Below are 19,367 nucleotides of genomic sequence, written 5' to 3'. Positions count from 1 at the left end.
AGAGGGTTCAGTGTTGATGCCCCTCGGCCCCAGGGGGTGAAAATATGGGGGGGACAGGTGTCCCAAAGGAGAGATTGTGGGGACAGGTGTCCCAAAGGAGAGACTGTGCCTTTTTTGGATCGGGACAGAGCATCCTTAAAAGACAACCCTAGAAGCAGTTCTGGTCCGTGTTCAGTGGTGAGAGCACTGGACATGAAAAGGAAGAAGTCACGACGGCAGATGTACTCCGGGCGGTGCCACGAGTGACACAGAAACACACGAGGCTTCAGCTGTGTTTCCAGGGGAAGCCCATGGCACAAGAAGGACTCCTCTCCTCTTGATGAACTGAGGATTGATTGTCTAAAAGGTGGTGCTGGACCGAGAGTTGGTGATTTGAGGAACAAAATGTATTGTGTTGGAAATTTGGTGGGGGGGAGGAGGAAATGCACTTGTGAAGTTTTCATTTTCCCTGTGTGTGTGTTCCTTTTTATCTGTAGTTGTAGAGTAGTTAATAAAGTTCTGGTTCTTTTTCCCTAAGTAGGAGCCTGCTTTGCTTATTCCTGGTCACATCTCACAGCAGAAACCAGGGAGAAGGTATCTTCATGGGGGGCACTGGCATTGTGCCAGTGTCAAACCATGACAGGAAGGAAGAGTCAAGTATCTCAGTATCCTATGGATGCAAGCTACCTGAGGATTAAAATGCTTTAAGAAATGGAAACTGTGTTCATAGCTCCTCCCCAGATTAAGGAGATCTTCATTATCCATATCTCTGCTTGAATGGTGAGACAGTAACAGCTACCACATGTCCATTCTCCCCTCCCAATTAAATAAGCAGGCTCAGAGAACCTCTGGGCAATTAAACTTAAGCCCATCCCAAACTCAGGGATATCATATGAGTTCACAAGTGGTGCCAGTTGAAAGACAAGTGATGATGATCTGTGAGAAGCAGCACTTCCAGGAACACACAAGAGTGGAAGTAAGATGCCTAGCATCATTTGCAGCACATTTGGACATGCACACAGACCCCGAAGTGCCTAAACTGTCAGGTACTCTCTTAGAGCTTTATCTATGTGGGTGTTTAGGCCATCTGAGTTGCTGTATGAATCTGAGACACAAATAACACCTTTAAAGGGTGAAAACTCCCTTTCTCCTGAATGTGGACAAGTGAATTATTGATTACATTATCCTGTGAACCACTTGTTTATTTTACTTTATTTTTTTCTTTCAAACCTGATGGAAAAAAACAACTCACTAATTCTGATAACCACTTTACGAGGTATCTTCATGAAGGCATAACATTAATTTTTACTTATTTTTAAATTATATAGGTAATTATTACACTGTAATATCATCAAGAAACTTATGTTTTCCAAAGGGAAGAGAGCAATTATCACAAATTTTCAAGAACTCTGCAAGTTACGGCATCAATAAGATAAAGGTAAAACCAGAACAAAATAAAAACCATCACTGGAAATAGAAGCATTTGCTTCTTGGTGTTATTTTCAAGGGTGTTTTTGTTATCCTAAATAAGAAAATATTTTTAAAATTTCAAGATGGAGAAAGGATTTGGGCCCATTGGTATTTTGATAAAATTGTTATTTTGGAAATAATGTTTACAGTTCTAGTTCCATTTTCAACTTGACTTTTAAAAATAATGGTTTGCTATTTAGTTTCTCAACAAACCCTTTCTCTCCTGTAGATCTATAAGCAGTCTAAAATTTACCTGCAACTAAACCCACCTGGTTTGGAGCTTTTTTTGCATTTGTTTCCTATCGACTTTTTAATGACTTTGTTTTTCATTGCACACCTGACAACTAAGCATTTTTTTTTGGGGTATTTTGGACATGGCTTGACTTCAAATATGTTGCTTTACAATGAACCTCAATCTAACATTGACTCTGTGGTATACTGGAATATGTTGACTAAATTTAGCATCATAGCACTGTCACTGTATTGCACATTTCTGTTCAGAAATAGTTAATGTGGTTGTGCTCTCTGTAGAGCTTCATTATTCCATTTGACTTTTGTATTTTTCATAGATAAACTCTGTTTATAAGTGAACCAAGAGCTTTTGCATCTATAAATCTCCTTTGGTAGTTAGTCATGGTATCTAGAGAGTAGATTTACCTGAGATAATACAATAAAAGCAAAATGTTTGTTAAGCATAGCAGAATAATATAACAGGAATGAAAATCTGACAAACTCCAAAGCATTCATTTGTGTCCCATAGCATCTGTTACTGTTTTTATTTCCTCTTCATGTAGGCTGCTTTTGTCTAATGCTTATTTCTCATTTAAAGTTTTGTTTACTTCAAGTGTGTGTTATTTCAACCACTTTTTCTTGGCTTTTTTTTTCAGTGAGCATGTACTTTTGATAAATACATTATGCTTATACTTTATCCCTCCTCCACTAAATTCTGAGTAAATCTGAACAAACTAAAGACCATTTTTCCTGAAAGTTTCAATTAACCTATTAAAAAACCACTTCAGCCACACACAGTTAAGCCTCCATTTATGGAAGAATGTTTTCCACTGATGACACTCCAATGTATCATCCGGTAAACATTAAGAACTTGTGGCGTTGGACTCTACTGACTCTGGAGCTCATTAAAATGATAACATTCAACCGCAGTGCTTATGCTATAGCACCTGAAACCCTCTGTTCCTCAGAACAAGGAGATAAAAATATTTAATTTACAAATACTGTTTTGAAAAAAAAAAACAAACCCTTTATAATTATGTCTAAGTACCTAATCAATGCCTAAAAATTAATCTAAGACAGAGGACACAACTGGATCATTTACCCTGAGCTCCTGCCTAATATAGGCTATAGGACCTACTTAAATCCTCTCTGGAGAAAAATGTCACTTAATTCCACAATGTCTCTTTCTTATTCAGAGCAATTACTGCAAAAAGGAGACAAAATCCAGGATAGGCTTGCAGTTTCCACCCTTACAGAAATTGAGCACACATCTGTCTCCCTGCACTCCCTGAGAACTCCATTTTTCAAACAGAAGCCGTAGCTTTAATGCCTTCCCTACTTAATGTCTTGTCCTTGTTGTAAAAGGAGGATGGCAGCAAAGGCTGATATGTTGTTTTAGAGCATTTAGGATGTCTTGCTGATACCTTAAAAATATGCCACAATCACAGCTCTGTGTCACATATATACACCAACATGGCTGAAACTGATCTGCAGCACTGACATCGTGCTGTGTCCTGTGCTTTGCAAGATGTCTGTTTTGCCCTTTATCAGATCAGTAAGTGTTTGACAGCCCTTTCTGGATGCAATAATGTTATCTCCTTCTCAGTATTTTTAATATGCTCTTTTCTTTTTCCCCTTTTCTATCAGCTGCCTTTCCTAAAACTTTCATCCAGTTCTGCTCCCTTGCCATAGCTGACCTATTAACATATTTGTGTCCAGACTCAACAGGTCTAAATTCAACATCAACCATCAGCTCCTGTTATTGTCCAGATCCAATGAAGAACATTCTCTTAAAGGTAATTTCTCATTTAAATGTATGCTTTCTCTGACCAAGTCACCGCTTAATTTTCTCCCCCAAGAAAATAAATTTATGAAGGTACCTGCATCTCTCATTAAGTGTGTTTTCCAAGGTCACAATAACCCACAAGGTCTGCCCTAAAGACGCTTCAGTTATCAGTATCTTTTTCAGGTAGAATTAAGCAAAAAATTACAAAAGTTTTACACATCAGGTGCCAATTCCTGTTATTTTCCACATCCCAAAACCTGTTTGATTCCACTACTCTCAGTTATGCACTGTAGGTCTTCATCAGACCTTTGGTTACAACACCGGACTAAAAATTTGTGTTTGGCTGATGACCAACTAAGATGGTCCAGGACTTCTTTTCAGTTTCCTTGCTTTTGAGAGTCCTTGATTTCATACACAGGCTGCATTTTCTTCCTTAACGCATGACTTCAGACTCAGCCAGTGTAAAATAGCTGTGTTTTACCCAGAACAGCCAAGCAGTCCTTTTCCTCTAACCTACACAGACACTGTGATCAATCACTCCATCTATTTACTCTTTTTAAACATCACCAGGGCTTCTGCAGTACTCAAAGACCTCTTGAAATCTCAGCACAACGGGTGCAGATGCTGTTCAACTAACTCCTTTAAAAATCAGGTTGGAAAATCAACCCCTAGCTCATTCTCATAATTAAAGATAGTTCTGGGTTTATTCACACTCAGTTACATTAGACCGAGTCCTTGCTGTATCTGAATTTCTCTGATTTCCTTCCACCTAGGTTAAATAGTGCTGAATTTTCAGGAAGATCATGGTTTTTCTGAGCCTGTTTTGATGGATATTTCTCTGCTGTTGGGAGAGATGAGCAGTGGCATTGTCTGGAGCTGGAAAATCAGGGGAGATATTGATTTTTAATGGCCTTTATTACTTCAGCTCAATGTAGCAGTCACATTTTCTCTTGTACCGTAAGTCTGAACACACACACAAAATCTTAACTTAATCATTTCTCCCTAAGCCACATTATAACGAGTATACCTAAAAAAAGCCATATTCATTTTCTAAACTTCCTTCCAGAAAGGCCTTCCTCCCACTTGAATTATAACAACAGATCTCCAGATTTCCCATGACAATGCTTAATATGAAATCTCCATGCACATTCATTTAATGCATAGGTACAGCATTTTTCCTGGCTTAAAAACTCAATTAAGTTTCAATATTTGATGCTTTAATTATATGTTTATTGACAAAAAAAAGTAAAAATACCTCACTGTGTGACGTAGTCTTATTTCTGCTTTGGATATTTAATAAAAATATCTATTGGTCAAATATTTATTATCATTCCTAAATAAATATTGGATGGACAAGTAGTAAGTGCACATATTTTAGCCATCTTAAAAATTCAAGAGGCATTAGAAGAGTATAAAAATGCTATCTTCTTTCCCATATTTCCTAAACTTTTGCAAATTTTGTAGTACTATTAACGTCCTTGATACCAATGGAAGAAGGTACTTTTCACCGTCTACTTTTCAAAGTGGACTTCAAGAAGTAGGCTACCAGACTACAGATCCTAACACATGTGTGTTTCCATGCTATTTTTACAGCTGGCCTGCTCTTCTGTGCTGCAAGTTTCCCCATCATGAAATAAAATGGAAACACAAAGTACCTTGACCATCCTCCTCAGTTAAGAGAAATATTTTCACTTTAAAACACTATTCAACATTAGCAAGGATGAAAGTTACAACCCCATAATTGCATCATTTATTTCAGTGGGTTTTTTTTTTTGGGGGGGGGGGAGGGGGTTGGTTGTTTTTTTCTTGTTTCTTTGTTTGGTTTGGGTTTTTTCCCCTATACAGTGTAATCTCTGTTAATGCCAATCTTTGTATTACAATGCTACCAGGAGCTCTCTTCTCCTTTGCAGGTGAGGTACAGGAAATGTGGAGCAACATAAACTCTGCAAAATTAAAAAGCACTCAAAAAATAAATTATTCATAGAATTCAGTCAGAATTCATATATCACTTTAAGTTGCATGAGGTGACTTTCAAGCCGTGCTTGCATCTCACCAGCTAGGTCAAATTCTTAGGGTAAAGCAATATCTTGCAATATAATACATGCATAAGCAGCATGCAATTGCTTTTCATCTACTTATTGCTTCACATACCTGGAATTCCCTGATCCATTTGACATCTAGTTTCAGTTTTAAACACAGGGAAAAAATTGAGACAAAACAGTCTATATAATATAATTTCCAGGAATTTTCACATGCTACTAAGTGGGCCATTGCTCCTGCAAAACTACTTTGAAAAAAAAGTATGTCAGATAAATTCTTAGCCCTCTTAAGACAAGGAAAAGCTTTTCTTCCCTTCAGAGAGCCAAAGATAATCTATAAGTGGTAGTTCTAATTGGAAGACAAATGACCTTGTGACTGCTTCAAATACAAATGCATATGAAGAGAAAATAATTGTAATGCTGCGTCCAAAAAGATTTTTATTGGGATAATGTGTTATGGTACACAGCAACGACAGTTCTGGAATTCAGTCTGGGTATTCCAGCAATTTTTTCCACTTATTTCTCTATATCTTTGCATTTCCTTTCCCTACCAAAGTGGCAACTGATTCCTCAAGGTTGTGCAGCCCTAATTTATGCATTACAACTGATTCTAAATTATACAAAAATGAAAAGCAATTTTCTGCAATGAAAAACATTACTTTTCCTCAGAGACAAAGCCGGTACATCAAAGATGCCTTTTTAAAGTCCTGCCTCAAAAACGACCATCTTTGTTGCAAGGTGATTATTATCATCTCCAGAATGAGTCATTTTCTACTGGTAAATTGAGGTTTATTTTCCCCATTTACCTAAATATACATATTTCAAATCTACACACTATTTGCCAATGACAGTTGCAAAACTAAGTGAAGACTGAGTCAAACCAATGCTTTGTAGCTTGTATTTTTTTTTTCTGCACTGCTTTCTCAGTCTTTCTGCAAAAAAGATTCCTACATAGGCTTCCTACAATAGACTTTCCTACGCTACATTTCCTACAATAGACTTTCTTGGAAAAGACAGCACTTCAGACACACATATAACTGATTTTTTTGGTGTACCCTCCACTAATGCTCCAGAAGCTTCTATTCAGAACTGGAATGTTTATTTGGAAGTTACACTGGCAGCTCTGCTTATTGGTGCCTAGTGCCGATCAATGTGGTGTACCATAGCGTGGGACACTTCAGGTTTCCTTGGGTGGTACACTTGGATCAATTTCTCTTAGCAGGCTTTTTCGCAGAATCAGAGTCATCAAGGTTGCAAAAGACCTCCAAGATCAGCAAGTCCAACCTTTGACTGAATACCATAATTCCCACTGAAGTATACTTTGAAATACCACACAAACATTTTCAGGGATGGTGATTCCACCATTTCCCTGGGCAGCCTGTTCCAAAATGCCAGTTTATGCCAGTTTGGAAAAGTCAAGCTGTGTGAAGCATAATGCCTATTTGTTTGCACTTCCTGAAAATTGGGACACAATCCAAATGCTGAGAATGCCCTTAAATCTGGCTTAAGCTCCTGCACAATTATTTCTGGCCAAAATTAAGCTGAAGGGGAGAAATTTGCTGTTCTCCATCAGACTGGAGGACTAGGATACAGCACCAAAGGCAGCCCTGTTTCATGGTACAAAGCTATTCTCCCCTTAGACCAATATTATCTACTGCACACTGAAGTATTCCCTTCAGAAACTGCAGTATTCTACAGATTTGACTTCACTGTCAAGCAGCTTCACAAACTGCCTCCATTAGATGCTCACTTTCCAAACACAACAGAAATGAGATCAAGCTTGGACTTCAGCTACAGATAACAGACTGGAAGACCACATCTTAAATAGGTTCATCTGAAGTAAAGGCAAGTTTCACGTAAATTTGTAAATAATACAAAAAAGCAGCAGAATTACTCCCTGAAAGTTATATGGGTTGTTGAGAGTGAGTGAGTTGGGAAATGAGAGAAAAGCAATAAATGGCTGATATTACCTGAAAAATAAAATGTCAATATAGTAATAATAATAATAATAATAATAATAATAATAATAATAATAATAATAATAATAATAATAATAATAATAATTTAAAAGAATCAGCAGCAGAAGATTGCCTCGAGGCATCTATGATTTGCATGTAGTAACTTCTCAAATAATAGGTAACTCAAGGTCTTGGTTATCTTGGCGCAGTTAAAGGGATACAATTCAAGTAGAGATAAACATGAATACTTTTTGCTTACACTCGCAAAGGTAGGTTTTGAACTCTTAAATAAATGATGATTAACTTTTCAACTTTTCTTCAGTCTTGATATGGAATATATGTATCTTTTGCCTACAGTTGATTTATTTTGTTTCTGTCACTTTGATAACACTTTCTAGTATTGTGTTAGTGTCTTCTTTTTAGGGTCTGTATTTTCTACTGATGTGCTCTCCCTGAACAAGTCCCCTGTGAGTTTTCAATGCAGAGAGTTTAGGAAACTTCAGGCTTGATTCAGTATATTGGAGAATGAAATTTACTCCTCTGGGAACAAAACAGCTCAGTGTGCCAAGTGACTCTTATTAAATTAAGAAAAAAAAAAGGAAAACAATCTCCAGTTTTCTTTGTCTGGTTGAGCCTTCTTTAAAGCTTCAAGTTATTTTGAAAAAAAAAAGTCATCATGAGCCTTTCTAATAAAATATTCAGTTATTTAAAATTTCTCACTTAACAAAAGAAGTCTCCTAATCTTTCCTGGACCTGAGGACTCAATGAAAGAAACTGTGAAACCCTCAGAAGAAATAGTCAGAAATTACTATATGAATCAATGAATACATAAACATTCAAAATTACATATACAAATGAATAAAAGCCTAATTAATCCATAGTAATACATTTATTCTTTGCCTTGGAAAACTTGAGTAATCAGGTTTAAATCCAAGCTGTGGATTTTTTCACTTTGAAATAAAAAGCCAACACACATGCATGGGTGCAGACATCCTTCACTGCAAAAATGCCCTTAGAGGAGTTTAAATGGAATTTCAGTGATACTTCCAAAGAAATACACCATTCTGATTTATCCAAGTTAGCGTCCATGAAGTGGTTTTCAGACATTTAGATCTAAAAGCAGAATTCTAAGAAAATAATAAGAAAATAGCAATTTCTTTGATAGGCACCCAGAGGGAGTTAAATCTTTAGTGTTATTTCAGCTTCTTTTTCTAAGCAGAGTACAGCAGGGGTTTTTTCCTTATTCACTTACAGACTTTCCCTCTCCTTTGTCTCCCTTTCCACAGCTTTGCAGATTTCCTGTTGTGCCTACTGGGATGTGGAGTGCTGCCACTACACAGCTGGGAAAGGATGTATCCTCTGCCCAGCTGTAGCAATGGTGAAATACAGGGCAAATCTTCCTTATAAACAACGGTTCAAGGGAAAGCCACTGGCTTTCTTAGCATTTTCCCTGGATATCTCAAATTCTTCTGGTAGCATGTATTCTGAAGCAGTCCAGATATCACTATGTGGAGATAAGACCAGTCCTCCTAGTCCTGTCACTGTTTCCAGGATACTATCAGTGCTGCAGCAGCTCTACTTTGTCATGCTTCTTAGCCATATAATTGCTAGCAGCAATAATAATAAATAAAAATAGTTTGTTCCCACCTCTAAGAGGGGTATAATATCTGACAGCTGTTCCTTCACTTCTCTCAGTCTTTACTTTCAATAGTCTTCAGTAAGTCATTTATGTGGGATAATTGATTTCCAGTCCCAGACACTGAATGTGAAGAATGACAGCTAAGAACATCAGGCAGGAGCCTCTGCTTCTCAAAAGGTAGGGCCCACCCACTCCCCAGCTCTTCTGCTTTTCCATGCGCACTCTGGACTGGCATGTTTTGTACCTCTACCATGCACTGGTGGAACAGTTCCCCACAAGACATGTAGTACAGCTCTACAACCGGGAACAGTTCCAGCAGAATGACTCTCTGACAGAATAAGAACAAAGTTTTCCAGTGATTAGTTTATTTTGGGTACCAAATTAGGGCTGCATTGAGGTGAAAGAAAATAAAAAAGACCAGACTCTTTCAAAGGATCTTAATTTAGGTCACCGAACTAAAGCAACCAAATTCTGCAGTTTTTTTGGAAAATGTTGACCTGGTATTTCAGCATCCCATTAGCAGGACTTGACACCAAACCCCTTTAGTTTCTTTCATTGATCACTCCAGCACAGCCTCATGTCAAGGCAACATCTGGTAAGACACAAGAGATGAAAGGAGAACACAGATCTTGCTTCAGCCATCGCATTCAGGGGCCAGAGCCTGCCCTTTCCAGTACTCACAAACCTCCCTGCAGCTGAACAACAGCCACTAACACAACCATCAGTCTCAACTCTAAACTACGATGTGATTGGAATTAGAATGCACAACAGAATTTCCTGCACAGGGATTGCATGCACTACACATGTATTTTCAAGGATCTTTCTTAATTTCTTATTTCACAGAACTTTGTTTTATACATACACAGAGGAATACACTACAGAGACACTATATGGATACACGAGATCAGTATTTCAAATTGTTTGAGCAACTGTGAAAAAGATGGGATATTCATTCTCTGTTTGCTGATAACTCAGTACCATAAATAAACACTTCTGCGTCTTCTAAGCCACTTCCAGGAAAAAAAAATCCTGTGGGTGAACTTTCTAGCAATAAACACCTATAGGTCACCATTCTACTATGAATCTGGCATAAACTAGTCAATAAGAAGGATTCTGTCTGTGAATTATAACTTATTTCTGTCTGAGGCTGCAAGAGTAACTACCACCTAGGAAGCAAGCAGGCAAAGCCTATCAAAGACGAAATGTACGAAGGGCACAGAAAAAGCTTTTAAGTGTAAAGAAATCATTTAAGTTCTGCAAAAATAAACACTCAGAGAGCAACTCTGAGTTAGGTGGAGCTCATCAGGTACCTGAGGGACACTCACTTTAAAAGATTTACTTTCTCCTCTTGGAAGATGCCAGACTACTCCACTGGGGCTGTAAATGGTTGGATATTGATTTTTGCACTATGGACTCTCAAAAGGCATCTACATCATACACTCTTAAACTTTTAAAATACCTTTTCCTAGTGGCCATTTCTTGACCACTCCCTTCCTCTCTGTTATTTCTGAAACAATTAAAGGAGGATTTTCCTAGCACTGCGGTGTCCTACAGCCTCAGTCCTAAGAGGTCAAAGCATATTGGTGCATGAACTGCTGTCTAAAACCTTAAAAAAAGGCAGAAAGAGGATTCACTACTGACTAATAGTGACTCTCTAATAACTCTTTTCCCAGACAGAGAAGCAAATGGTGAGAAACTGGACTTATCCTGAGTGTATCCCGGACTGCAATCAAAGCAGCATGGCCAACAGATCAAGGGAGGGGATTCAGTCCCTTCTGCTCTGGTGAGACCCCACCTGGAGTGCTGCATCCAGCTCTGGGACCCCAGCATAAGAAGGATGTGAATTTGTTGAATGCAGAGGAGACCATAAAGGTGATCAGGGGGCTGGAGCACCTCTCCAGTGAAAACACACTAAGGAAGTTGGAGTTCAGCCTGGATAAGAGAAGGCTCCGTGGAGATGTTAATGCAGCCTCTCAGTACCTAGAGGGGGCTTGTAAGGAAGATGTGGATGGACTTCTTTTTAACAGGGCCTGTAGATGTAGGACAAGGAGTTTAAACTAAACAAAAGTAGATTTAGCCTACATCTAAAGAAGCCATTTTCTACAATGAGGGTTATGAAATATTAGCAGAGCTTGCTCAGAACTGTGGATGCCTTATCCCTGGAAACATTCAAGAGACTGTTGGATGGGGCTCTGAGCAGCCTGAGCTAGGGGAAGCTGTCTCTGCTCATTGCAGGGTGCTTGGACTAGATGGCCTTTAAAGTTCCCTTCCAATCCAAACTGTTCTAGAATTCTGTCATCTTTACAAAAACAAGATATATATATGGGTATAAAAAAATAAGACATCAAGTCAAATTAAAATACTTGTGTAATTCAATACTATCTGTTCCTCAGTGTTCCAGCTATTCATATCTTTGAAAACTTCTACATGTTCATCTAGGAAATGAGTGATGAAAAAAGAATGATTAATAACACAGTAGTGATTATTTCTTAGGTTTACAAGTATCAAAGCAATTAAGAGCTGAGGCCTGCAATAAATTCTTTTCTGAAATGTACCAGGATTTCTTTTTCCACTGCTTCCTCAGGATTTTTAAATAAAAAAATTTAAATAAAAAATTTTTAAATAAAAAATTTTAGCCTTTAAACTATAATTTCACACAATAATCTGAGTTGTAAGGGACCCACAAGGATCATCGAGCCCAGTTCTTAGGTGAATGGCTCATACAGGGACTGGACACATAACCTTTGGTGTTGGTGTTTTTAGGACCACATTCTAATCAGCTGAGCTAATCTAAGGTCACCTATGTCTAGTTTTAGCCTTTCTAGTTAAGATGTGAATAAGTCCTTTAATTTGGTAAAATGTAGAAACCCAGGATTTCAGAGAATGATTATCTCCAAGTAGAAAAATTAAATCTTCTCGTAGTGGTGCTTGATATCATTGAACTCTTAAGTCAAAGGAAAGAAGAGACAGAGTAGATTTCTTAGTTACTCTACTGAACAGAGCCCGTGGCAGGTACAGAATTAAATTTATCAGAGTGAACACAACACAGTCCAAGATGATAAATCATCATTGGGAATTTACTCTTTTGGAATATGATTCTATGAATATATTTAACCAGATTTTCTAAGGAAATAATTATGCTATGTGAGCATTCATACCTGTCTCTCCCTCAGCTGGAGTGAGACAATAGGCAATGGCAATGAAATCTAAAAAAGTGAGGAGGAAACAAAACAACAGGTTCCTAAAAACTTTGTAAAACTATATGGTTAATTAAAAAACAGGGACATTCTGAGTGTAACCTGTATTGTTACGACAGGCCAGAAAATTCACAGGAGTACCAAAGAAAAAGAAATAGAGACCCTTCATTCATGTCTCAGCCTTGGCAAAATTCTCAGTCAGAGCTCAACCTTTTCAGATTGACTGACCAAGGTCAGTTAATCTCAGTATGCAAATGCACTGGGAACTAGATGCCTTTAATTCCAGTGTTGATAGAATTTGATTTTTCCAAACAGTCTATTTCACAAAAACTAATAGCATTCTTTTATTCAGATACAAAATGAAAATACATACTGAACGTGAAAAGAATCTATTGAAATCAGCTCTATTAATCATAAATGTCCTCTTTTTGTCCAACATCTAAAAAGCAGGCAAGTTTAGATGAGCAAAAAGGTTCTGAGATCTGAACTCAGATGTTGAACTCAGCATGAATCCAATATCAATCATTAAGTGACCCCCTGTCTTTCTTAACTTTTTTTCCGGGTAAGTATTTATATTGCCTGATATTCCAACCTCTATTAAAATCCTCTCTTCAGCATCTGTCTTCAAGCATAGCACTTGTACCAAGGAGTCAATCAATTAAAACTTTCCTCCAGCTTAGGAAAGTTGGTTAGGCTTTGTACCAGAGACTATTTGATCATCTCTTACACTGACCACTGATTTACAATGCAAATAAGTCTCTTGATAGTGCTGGGTATAGTTTTTTCAAGTCCTTCAGTAATGGAAGATTAACATCACTGCACTAATATTTTATATAGACTTTCCTTTCTAAAGTGTATTTAATATCCAAGCTAGAGGAAGGTAATATTTTATTTTTAAGAATTTTGTCTGAGTATGTATTTGGGTATTGTAGTTTTTGTTATGAATCACAAAGTATTAGTCTACACCCATATCTGTATTTTATGTGGGTAAGTTAGCAGAGAATCTCATATATTCTCTGAGGTCTTTAAAGGAATTGAAACTGTGGTTTTTGTTGGAGTTTTTTTGGGTTTTTTTTCCCCCACATAAGAGAATTTGTTTGATTTCTCTGAACTCTGTAACTGTTATTCAAGTGTGTCCTTAGGACAGCTGTAAATGAACAGTGAGCTCAGAGATTGGTGAAGGTACCTGCTAAGTGGCTGGCACAACTGAAGAGTAAAAAGATAAGAGCACCCACTAAAGAGAGGGCTGACAGGGGTGTACTTAGAATTTCTTTAACTCCTGGAAGCGCCACTGATCACAGATTTAAGGTGGATCTGCCTCAAATTAATTGTCTATGTCAATTCTCACTGAAGCCTTTTAATCTCAAATCCCCAAGTATTTTTTTTAACTGCAAACTAGGGCACAACATTTTAAATAGAAACAACTGAATAACAGTATTTCAAAGAAAGAATTTTTTTTTTTAAAAGCTTTCTTCAAAAGCCCCCTGTAACTTTGCAGTCAACTTCCTGGTACACCAGCATGGTCTTGGGCATGCTCAGCAAGTGCTGACCTGTCCTTCCCACCAGACCATTAGCACACTTTGCTCTTGGCATTTTTGGGACCCTCCTGATTTGCTCTCCAGCTCCACACTGGGCACTTTCTGCCAACATGCACACAGTAGTCTGTGTGATGGGGACATCTCTTCACCCTGGGGCAAGGTTCATACCATTACCAGTAACTCTCTTCAGGAATAGGTCCCACAAATCCATGTCACCTATGGATGAAGGTGATCTCCTAATAATTAAATTAACAGTGTATATAGAGACTGGGAAGTGCTCTGAAGTAATCAGTCCCTTAACACCTTCCCTTTCATTCTATTATTTAAAAAAAGGCAAGTAAGAATGCTTTGTCCCTAATACACCTTTTTTTTTTCTTTTTCCACATCTTAAAATCTTTAAATTATACTGACCCTTTAAAAATCTGGATAAATTTCATTAAGAAAATTTTTGATGATTTTGATGATGCAGAATTCTGTGACTTGAATAACTGGACCAAAATGTAAAGTTTATTACCAGCCATTTGATATGGGCAAACTACATTTTTCTCTCTCAACAGCAGAAATCTTAATATATTTTGCAACTTTGCCATTAAATAGAGAGATGATTTCTAATTTCTAAAAGCAGTTTGGTGGAAGAAAATGGGTAATCAAGAAGACATGGAGAATGTCTTTTCTGAAAACACTTTTAGTCTGACATAAATGACAGCTATTTAAAGGCAATCACTTGTGTTTTATATCTCACACAAAAACCAGCAGACACTGTACCCTGCCTTTGAAACAAAACACTGATACATGTGACAGAACATTTCAAGCAGTAGTAATCAGAAGCCACAGATCCAGCATCATCAAGAAAACAACTGAAACATTGTCCATTAAGATCTGTATCTCTTTTTGCTATTGTTGTTCAGCCTTTAGCTGATATTACCCTGCACTATGAATAAGCAATTATCCACATCTGACAGGAGATGCAAATCCCATCCATTCTGCAGCATGTACACTGATAACTTACACATCTGTTAAAAATAAAGTGCTTTTCAAAATATCACCCAGGAGGCATGTGTTCTGTTTTCTGTTTAGTGACCTTTGGAAACTCTAGTCCAATGAATAACTAGTGATGCGTGAGTAAGTTGGGAGGCAGTAGCGGAAAAGTGCCTATAACCTTATATGTTATCTGTTAAGAAGATGGCTATGATAAAAAGATACATTGCTCTTTCATAATTTGCCTGAGAGAGGAAATCAATGAGAACATAAACTTGTATCCCCTTAAGTTTAATGGTTATGGAATTCATTATCCTGGACAATTAAAAATATTATATGCAGAAAAAGCGCAGTGAATTGTATCATTTAAGGATCTAATTTAATGGTAATTTGTCACCTTACAGGCATTCATTCACATGGCATCAACCACTTCTTGATAAATCTGGCCTTCCATTCAATCATTTTTTGTAGAAAGAAGATGAACTGTGCTTCAAGATGGAAAACTTCATATTCCCAAGATGTTGGTAGAACACTAAAGGAATTCAGCAATGCCATTCTTCCATCTGTTAGAAACCTTTGTAAGCATTCTGACATATTACAAAGCTAAGACAGCTTCACACCCTACATGGCCCATATGGCCTCGATCTGTGTCAGACAAAGTCAGCACTGTAAGACAACAGCTACATAATCAAAAGGCAAGGAAAAAACACCAAATCCAGGGAGATATGGTACAGCACATATGGCTTTGCTTTCGGTGCTACATTACCAACAAAGCCTTCAGACAAAAGCCCTTCACTGCAAGCCCTGATTACAGCTCAGGTAATTCAGCCTTTGAGTAAGCATATCTTTTAAGCATAGATATGGTCTACAGCTTTTATGTAGCCACTTAAACATTAAAAACCCTTTTGAAATTCTTCTTTTATAGTATAACACTACATGTCCACTATCATGCACATATGCCAGGAAACCAAAGATTTTTAAAGAGAAAACATTCCACAATTCCAGCTGACAAGCTAAAAAGGGAGTTACTAAGTCATAGAGGGTCTTCATAATAACCAAACACCCAACTGAGCACTGACAAGTTATGGGGAAGAAAAGCATTTTGAATGCAAATAGCTAAACCATAAACTTCTTAATAGTGTGAAAAACTTACCTGTTGTATCACTCACATTTTTACAGTTTAGAATAAACAGTGGGCACCTTTATTCAAAATGTAAACAAATTTATTCTTAACTAAATTTAATTAATTAATTAATCACATTATTTTTATTACAGATTATATTTTTCCTATAAGAAAGAATAAATTGTACTTACCCTCTCCAAAGTAATTTCTTCAAATTCATATTCAATTTCTGTTCCATTGACCTAAAGAAAATAAAATGAGAAAATTCTTTAAATCACATGGAAGGTAACTTCATAGGCATACTGTATAGCTGTTTCAGTATCATTGGTTTACTGAAGCACATTTTTCAACATAGAGCTGAGGAGTTCTAAAGTGCTGAATACTTAACTCCCTTTTGACTTGGGGGGGCATAGTCAAGCCTATAAACCGAAAATAGTAAAAGTTCAGTATGTAATGGCTATATAAATCACCAACATAATAAGACTGATATTTGTTAAAACATCTCTGTGGACTTTATGCCAATGTTTAAATAGTTTCCAAGGTAATAGTTTCAAGTCAAAATAGAAGACCTGCTTCTAATATTCTCACAATAGAAGAAAACTTACTTATGCATTGTCTTACCAGCTCCAATTTACACTGAAATACAAAACCAGACAGGAAATTCACACTACTTATGTAAAAATTACTCACTGATACACACACTGAAATACATCTTGTTTACTATATTAACCTAGGGCAAGAACATGACAGAGAACCTTTGCAAGAGACAGGTGAATGGCAGAAAGGCACAGAATGTTAATGTAATTCCTATGCTGAATCCCAGTGTCAAAAAAAATTAAGCTACAAAATGTAGAGCACCAAAATAGATTGTGCTGGACAAAAAAATCTATCAGCTGAAAAGATGACACTGATTTAAGCAGCATTCCAAAACCTTGTTCCAGTCTGACATGGATTATTTTTGTCGCTCTAGGCAACTCACCTAGCATACCTTTGTCCCTTTTCTCCTTTCTTAAATGGATAGAGCATCTGAGAAAGCTACAAAGGTTCACTGTATTGCAGGTAAACTGCAGAGCAATGAAAATATATCTATCATTAAAATCTCAGAAGAATTTCAAAGCATCACTTCCATACAACTAGTCAGCAATTTTTGACTTGGCCAGAAAGTATTGATTAAAAAAAATAAAAATATTAATAAGAAAAATTTATTAATAATGCTGTTTCAGTTTCTGTAATGATGGGATATGCCCTGGAAAATAGCTTTGCTTTAGTGTCTTACCTAATTTATACTTAATGAAAAAAAAGACCTAAACTGAAGCAAAGGATTGGGATTGACTTCATCTTGGAGGAACAAATTCATTATTTCTCAAAACATGAACATTTATCACTCCTCCCCACTCCCAGCTGCTAATTTTCTGTATTAGATTCCTAACTGCAATCATAAAACACTGTATATAAATCATTCTTTATCTCGTCAAGCACCTTTCAAATGTAATTAGGTACTTCCCCTGTGAATATTTTAACAAGGTACATGTATCTGCCAAACAAAAGCTTCCTCTAAAATCCACCAACTCTTTAATTTGTTTACAATTCAAGATGTGATAAACCATGAAATCAGTAATAGAAATACAATCTCCAGAATCTGTGTTGAAATGGGAAGAGAGAGAAAAGTCCAAACAAACAATTGCAGGAAAACACAGCATCAATGAATATAATATTTAATAGGTGCATAATATTTTGGTTTTTTAGTTTATTAGGACTGGGTAATCACATCACATTACACTTACACCAGAGATGAACAAAAAAATTTTACTACAGGATGTCTTCCTGACCAATGTTATCACTTTAATGCTTTCTGCATAGACTCTTTTACTAATACAGGTAACTTACTACACATGAAGATCTTTATAGCTATTCCATTTTTTGTCCTTTCTTGTCTAATGATAATGAAATCAAAGCTATCTATATGTCTCTGTTTTCACGAACTTCTCTTTCATCTCAGGTTGGTGGATAGCTCTGATCTATGCCTTCAATTCCTCAGTCTTGCTCTATAAAGCTGGCTTTGCTTCACTGCTTATAATTGCTTTTCCTTTGCATTAAAAACTCGTTAGTGCAGCAAAATGGGAAAAAGAGGGATATGAGAAGTGAGCAACCTCTGTAGAAAGATGAAAGGAAAAAACACAAGCTGAATACTCTATTTGTATTTGCACACAAACGGTATCTTGCTCATGACCATCTGAGGGGTTTCTATTATCATACACAGTGGCGATTCTGAAAATGCCTTCAATTCAAATCAAAATTAATTGCAGCAGAGATCCATTATCAGGCTCCGTAGCAGCAGGGGTGATATGAATTAAAAAGCTGATCCAGCTCCTTTTGTTATTTAAACATACATGTCTGCATATACCATTCACTGCCCTGTTTGTTTTGCTGGTTGCTCAGCAAACCAATGCAATTATTTCTTAAAGAATCCACTAAGATACTGTACCCACCTGTGGCAGGTGGAATGTTGCTTTATGCAGTACCACTCATTGCTAGCACCATTAAACTCCACATTTAGACTCTCTGGCTGCACCTACACTGCTAAATTATAGTCAGTTTTCAGCCAAGTCTCAGTGCTCAGGGCTGTTTCTGTCTGGAGCCTGCTGGAAGCAAATGGCCAAGGAGTGAGCCAACACTTAAGCAGAAAGAGAATCATGGCTCCAGCACTGGAACTGGCTTGTTGGTGCTCTCATTTAGCAGCATATGGACATACCCTCTGTTTTTTTACATTTTAACTTGACAGTCTGCCTGTCAAAGCACCAACAAGCTGTCTGAACCTGCAACTTCCATTCATTACAAGTAGTGGCACCTACTCTTGCGTCCCTCTTTGCATGACTTTTCTAATCCTGATTTTATATCAGATTGCAGCAAAAAGAAAAAGCAACATTTACTACAGCCTCCATGATTTTAGATAACTACAAAAAATTACAAACATTTTCATTCCGTTTTCTCTTCTCCACAATCAAAGAAACCATCAGCATTTTCCAATTGCTTGGGAAAAATTCTTTCTCAGCTTCCCGCAGTGCAAGCTTGTTATAACAGATATCTTTAATCTCAAGTAAAATTTACATTTATAATGCTGAAATGTGAAATAGTCATCTAACTCTATACTCAAGTAAGTAAAAACAGGCACATGAAGGTCTTAATTAATTTCATCCTCTGCTAAAAACCTCAGGTAGGTGAGGTGAACTGTGCCTGGACATTTCCTTTCACTATGTACAAAGAGAGTCTAAAAATGATGTGTGAAGTGAGGTGAGCACTTGCCTTAAATCTGTTTTCTCTGCATTTCTCCTGGCTATAGACTGGTAACAAATTTCTGCTTAAGGGATGCCGTAAATCTTTTATAATTATGCACCACTTAAAGGCCGGATCTCCGGTTTAGCAGCTTTT

The 19,367-nt window shown here is 37.1% G+C and overlaps 1 protein-coding gene across 16 annotated transcripts in view; it reads right to left on the bottom strand.

Annotated features, from left to right (window-relative positions):
- DLG2 (discs large MAGUK scaffold protein 2) overlaps window positions 1-19,367 on the bottom strand; it is a 988,724-nt gene that overhangs the window by 351,381 nt on the left and 617,976 nt on the right. For all 16 annotated transcript variants that reach the window (XM_066572327.1, XM_066572326.1, XM_066572328.1 and 13 more), the window contains one exon: window positions 16,130-16,180. In XM_066572327.1, coding sequence (XP_066428424.1) covers window positions 16,130-16,180 — 51 coding nt within the window. The remainder of the gene's footprint in view (window positions 1-16,129; window positions 16,181-19,367) is intronic.

This window comes from Molothrus aeneus, chromosome 2 (genome assembly GCF_037042795.1).
Source record: "Molothrus aeneus isolate 106 chromosome 2, BPBGC_Maene_1.0, whole genome shotgun sequence".
NCBI lineage: Eukaryota > Metazoa > Chordata > Aves > Passeriformes > Icteridae > Molothrus > Molothrus aeneus.
This window is presented reverse-complemented; position numbering and strand designations above follow the sequence as displayed.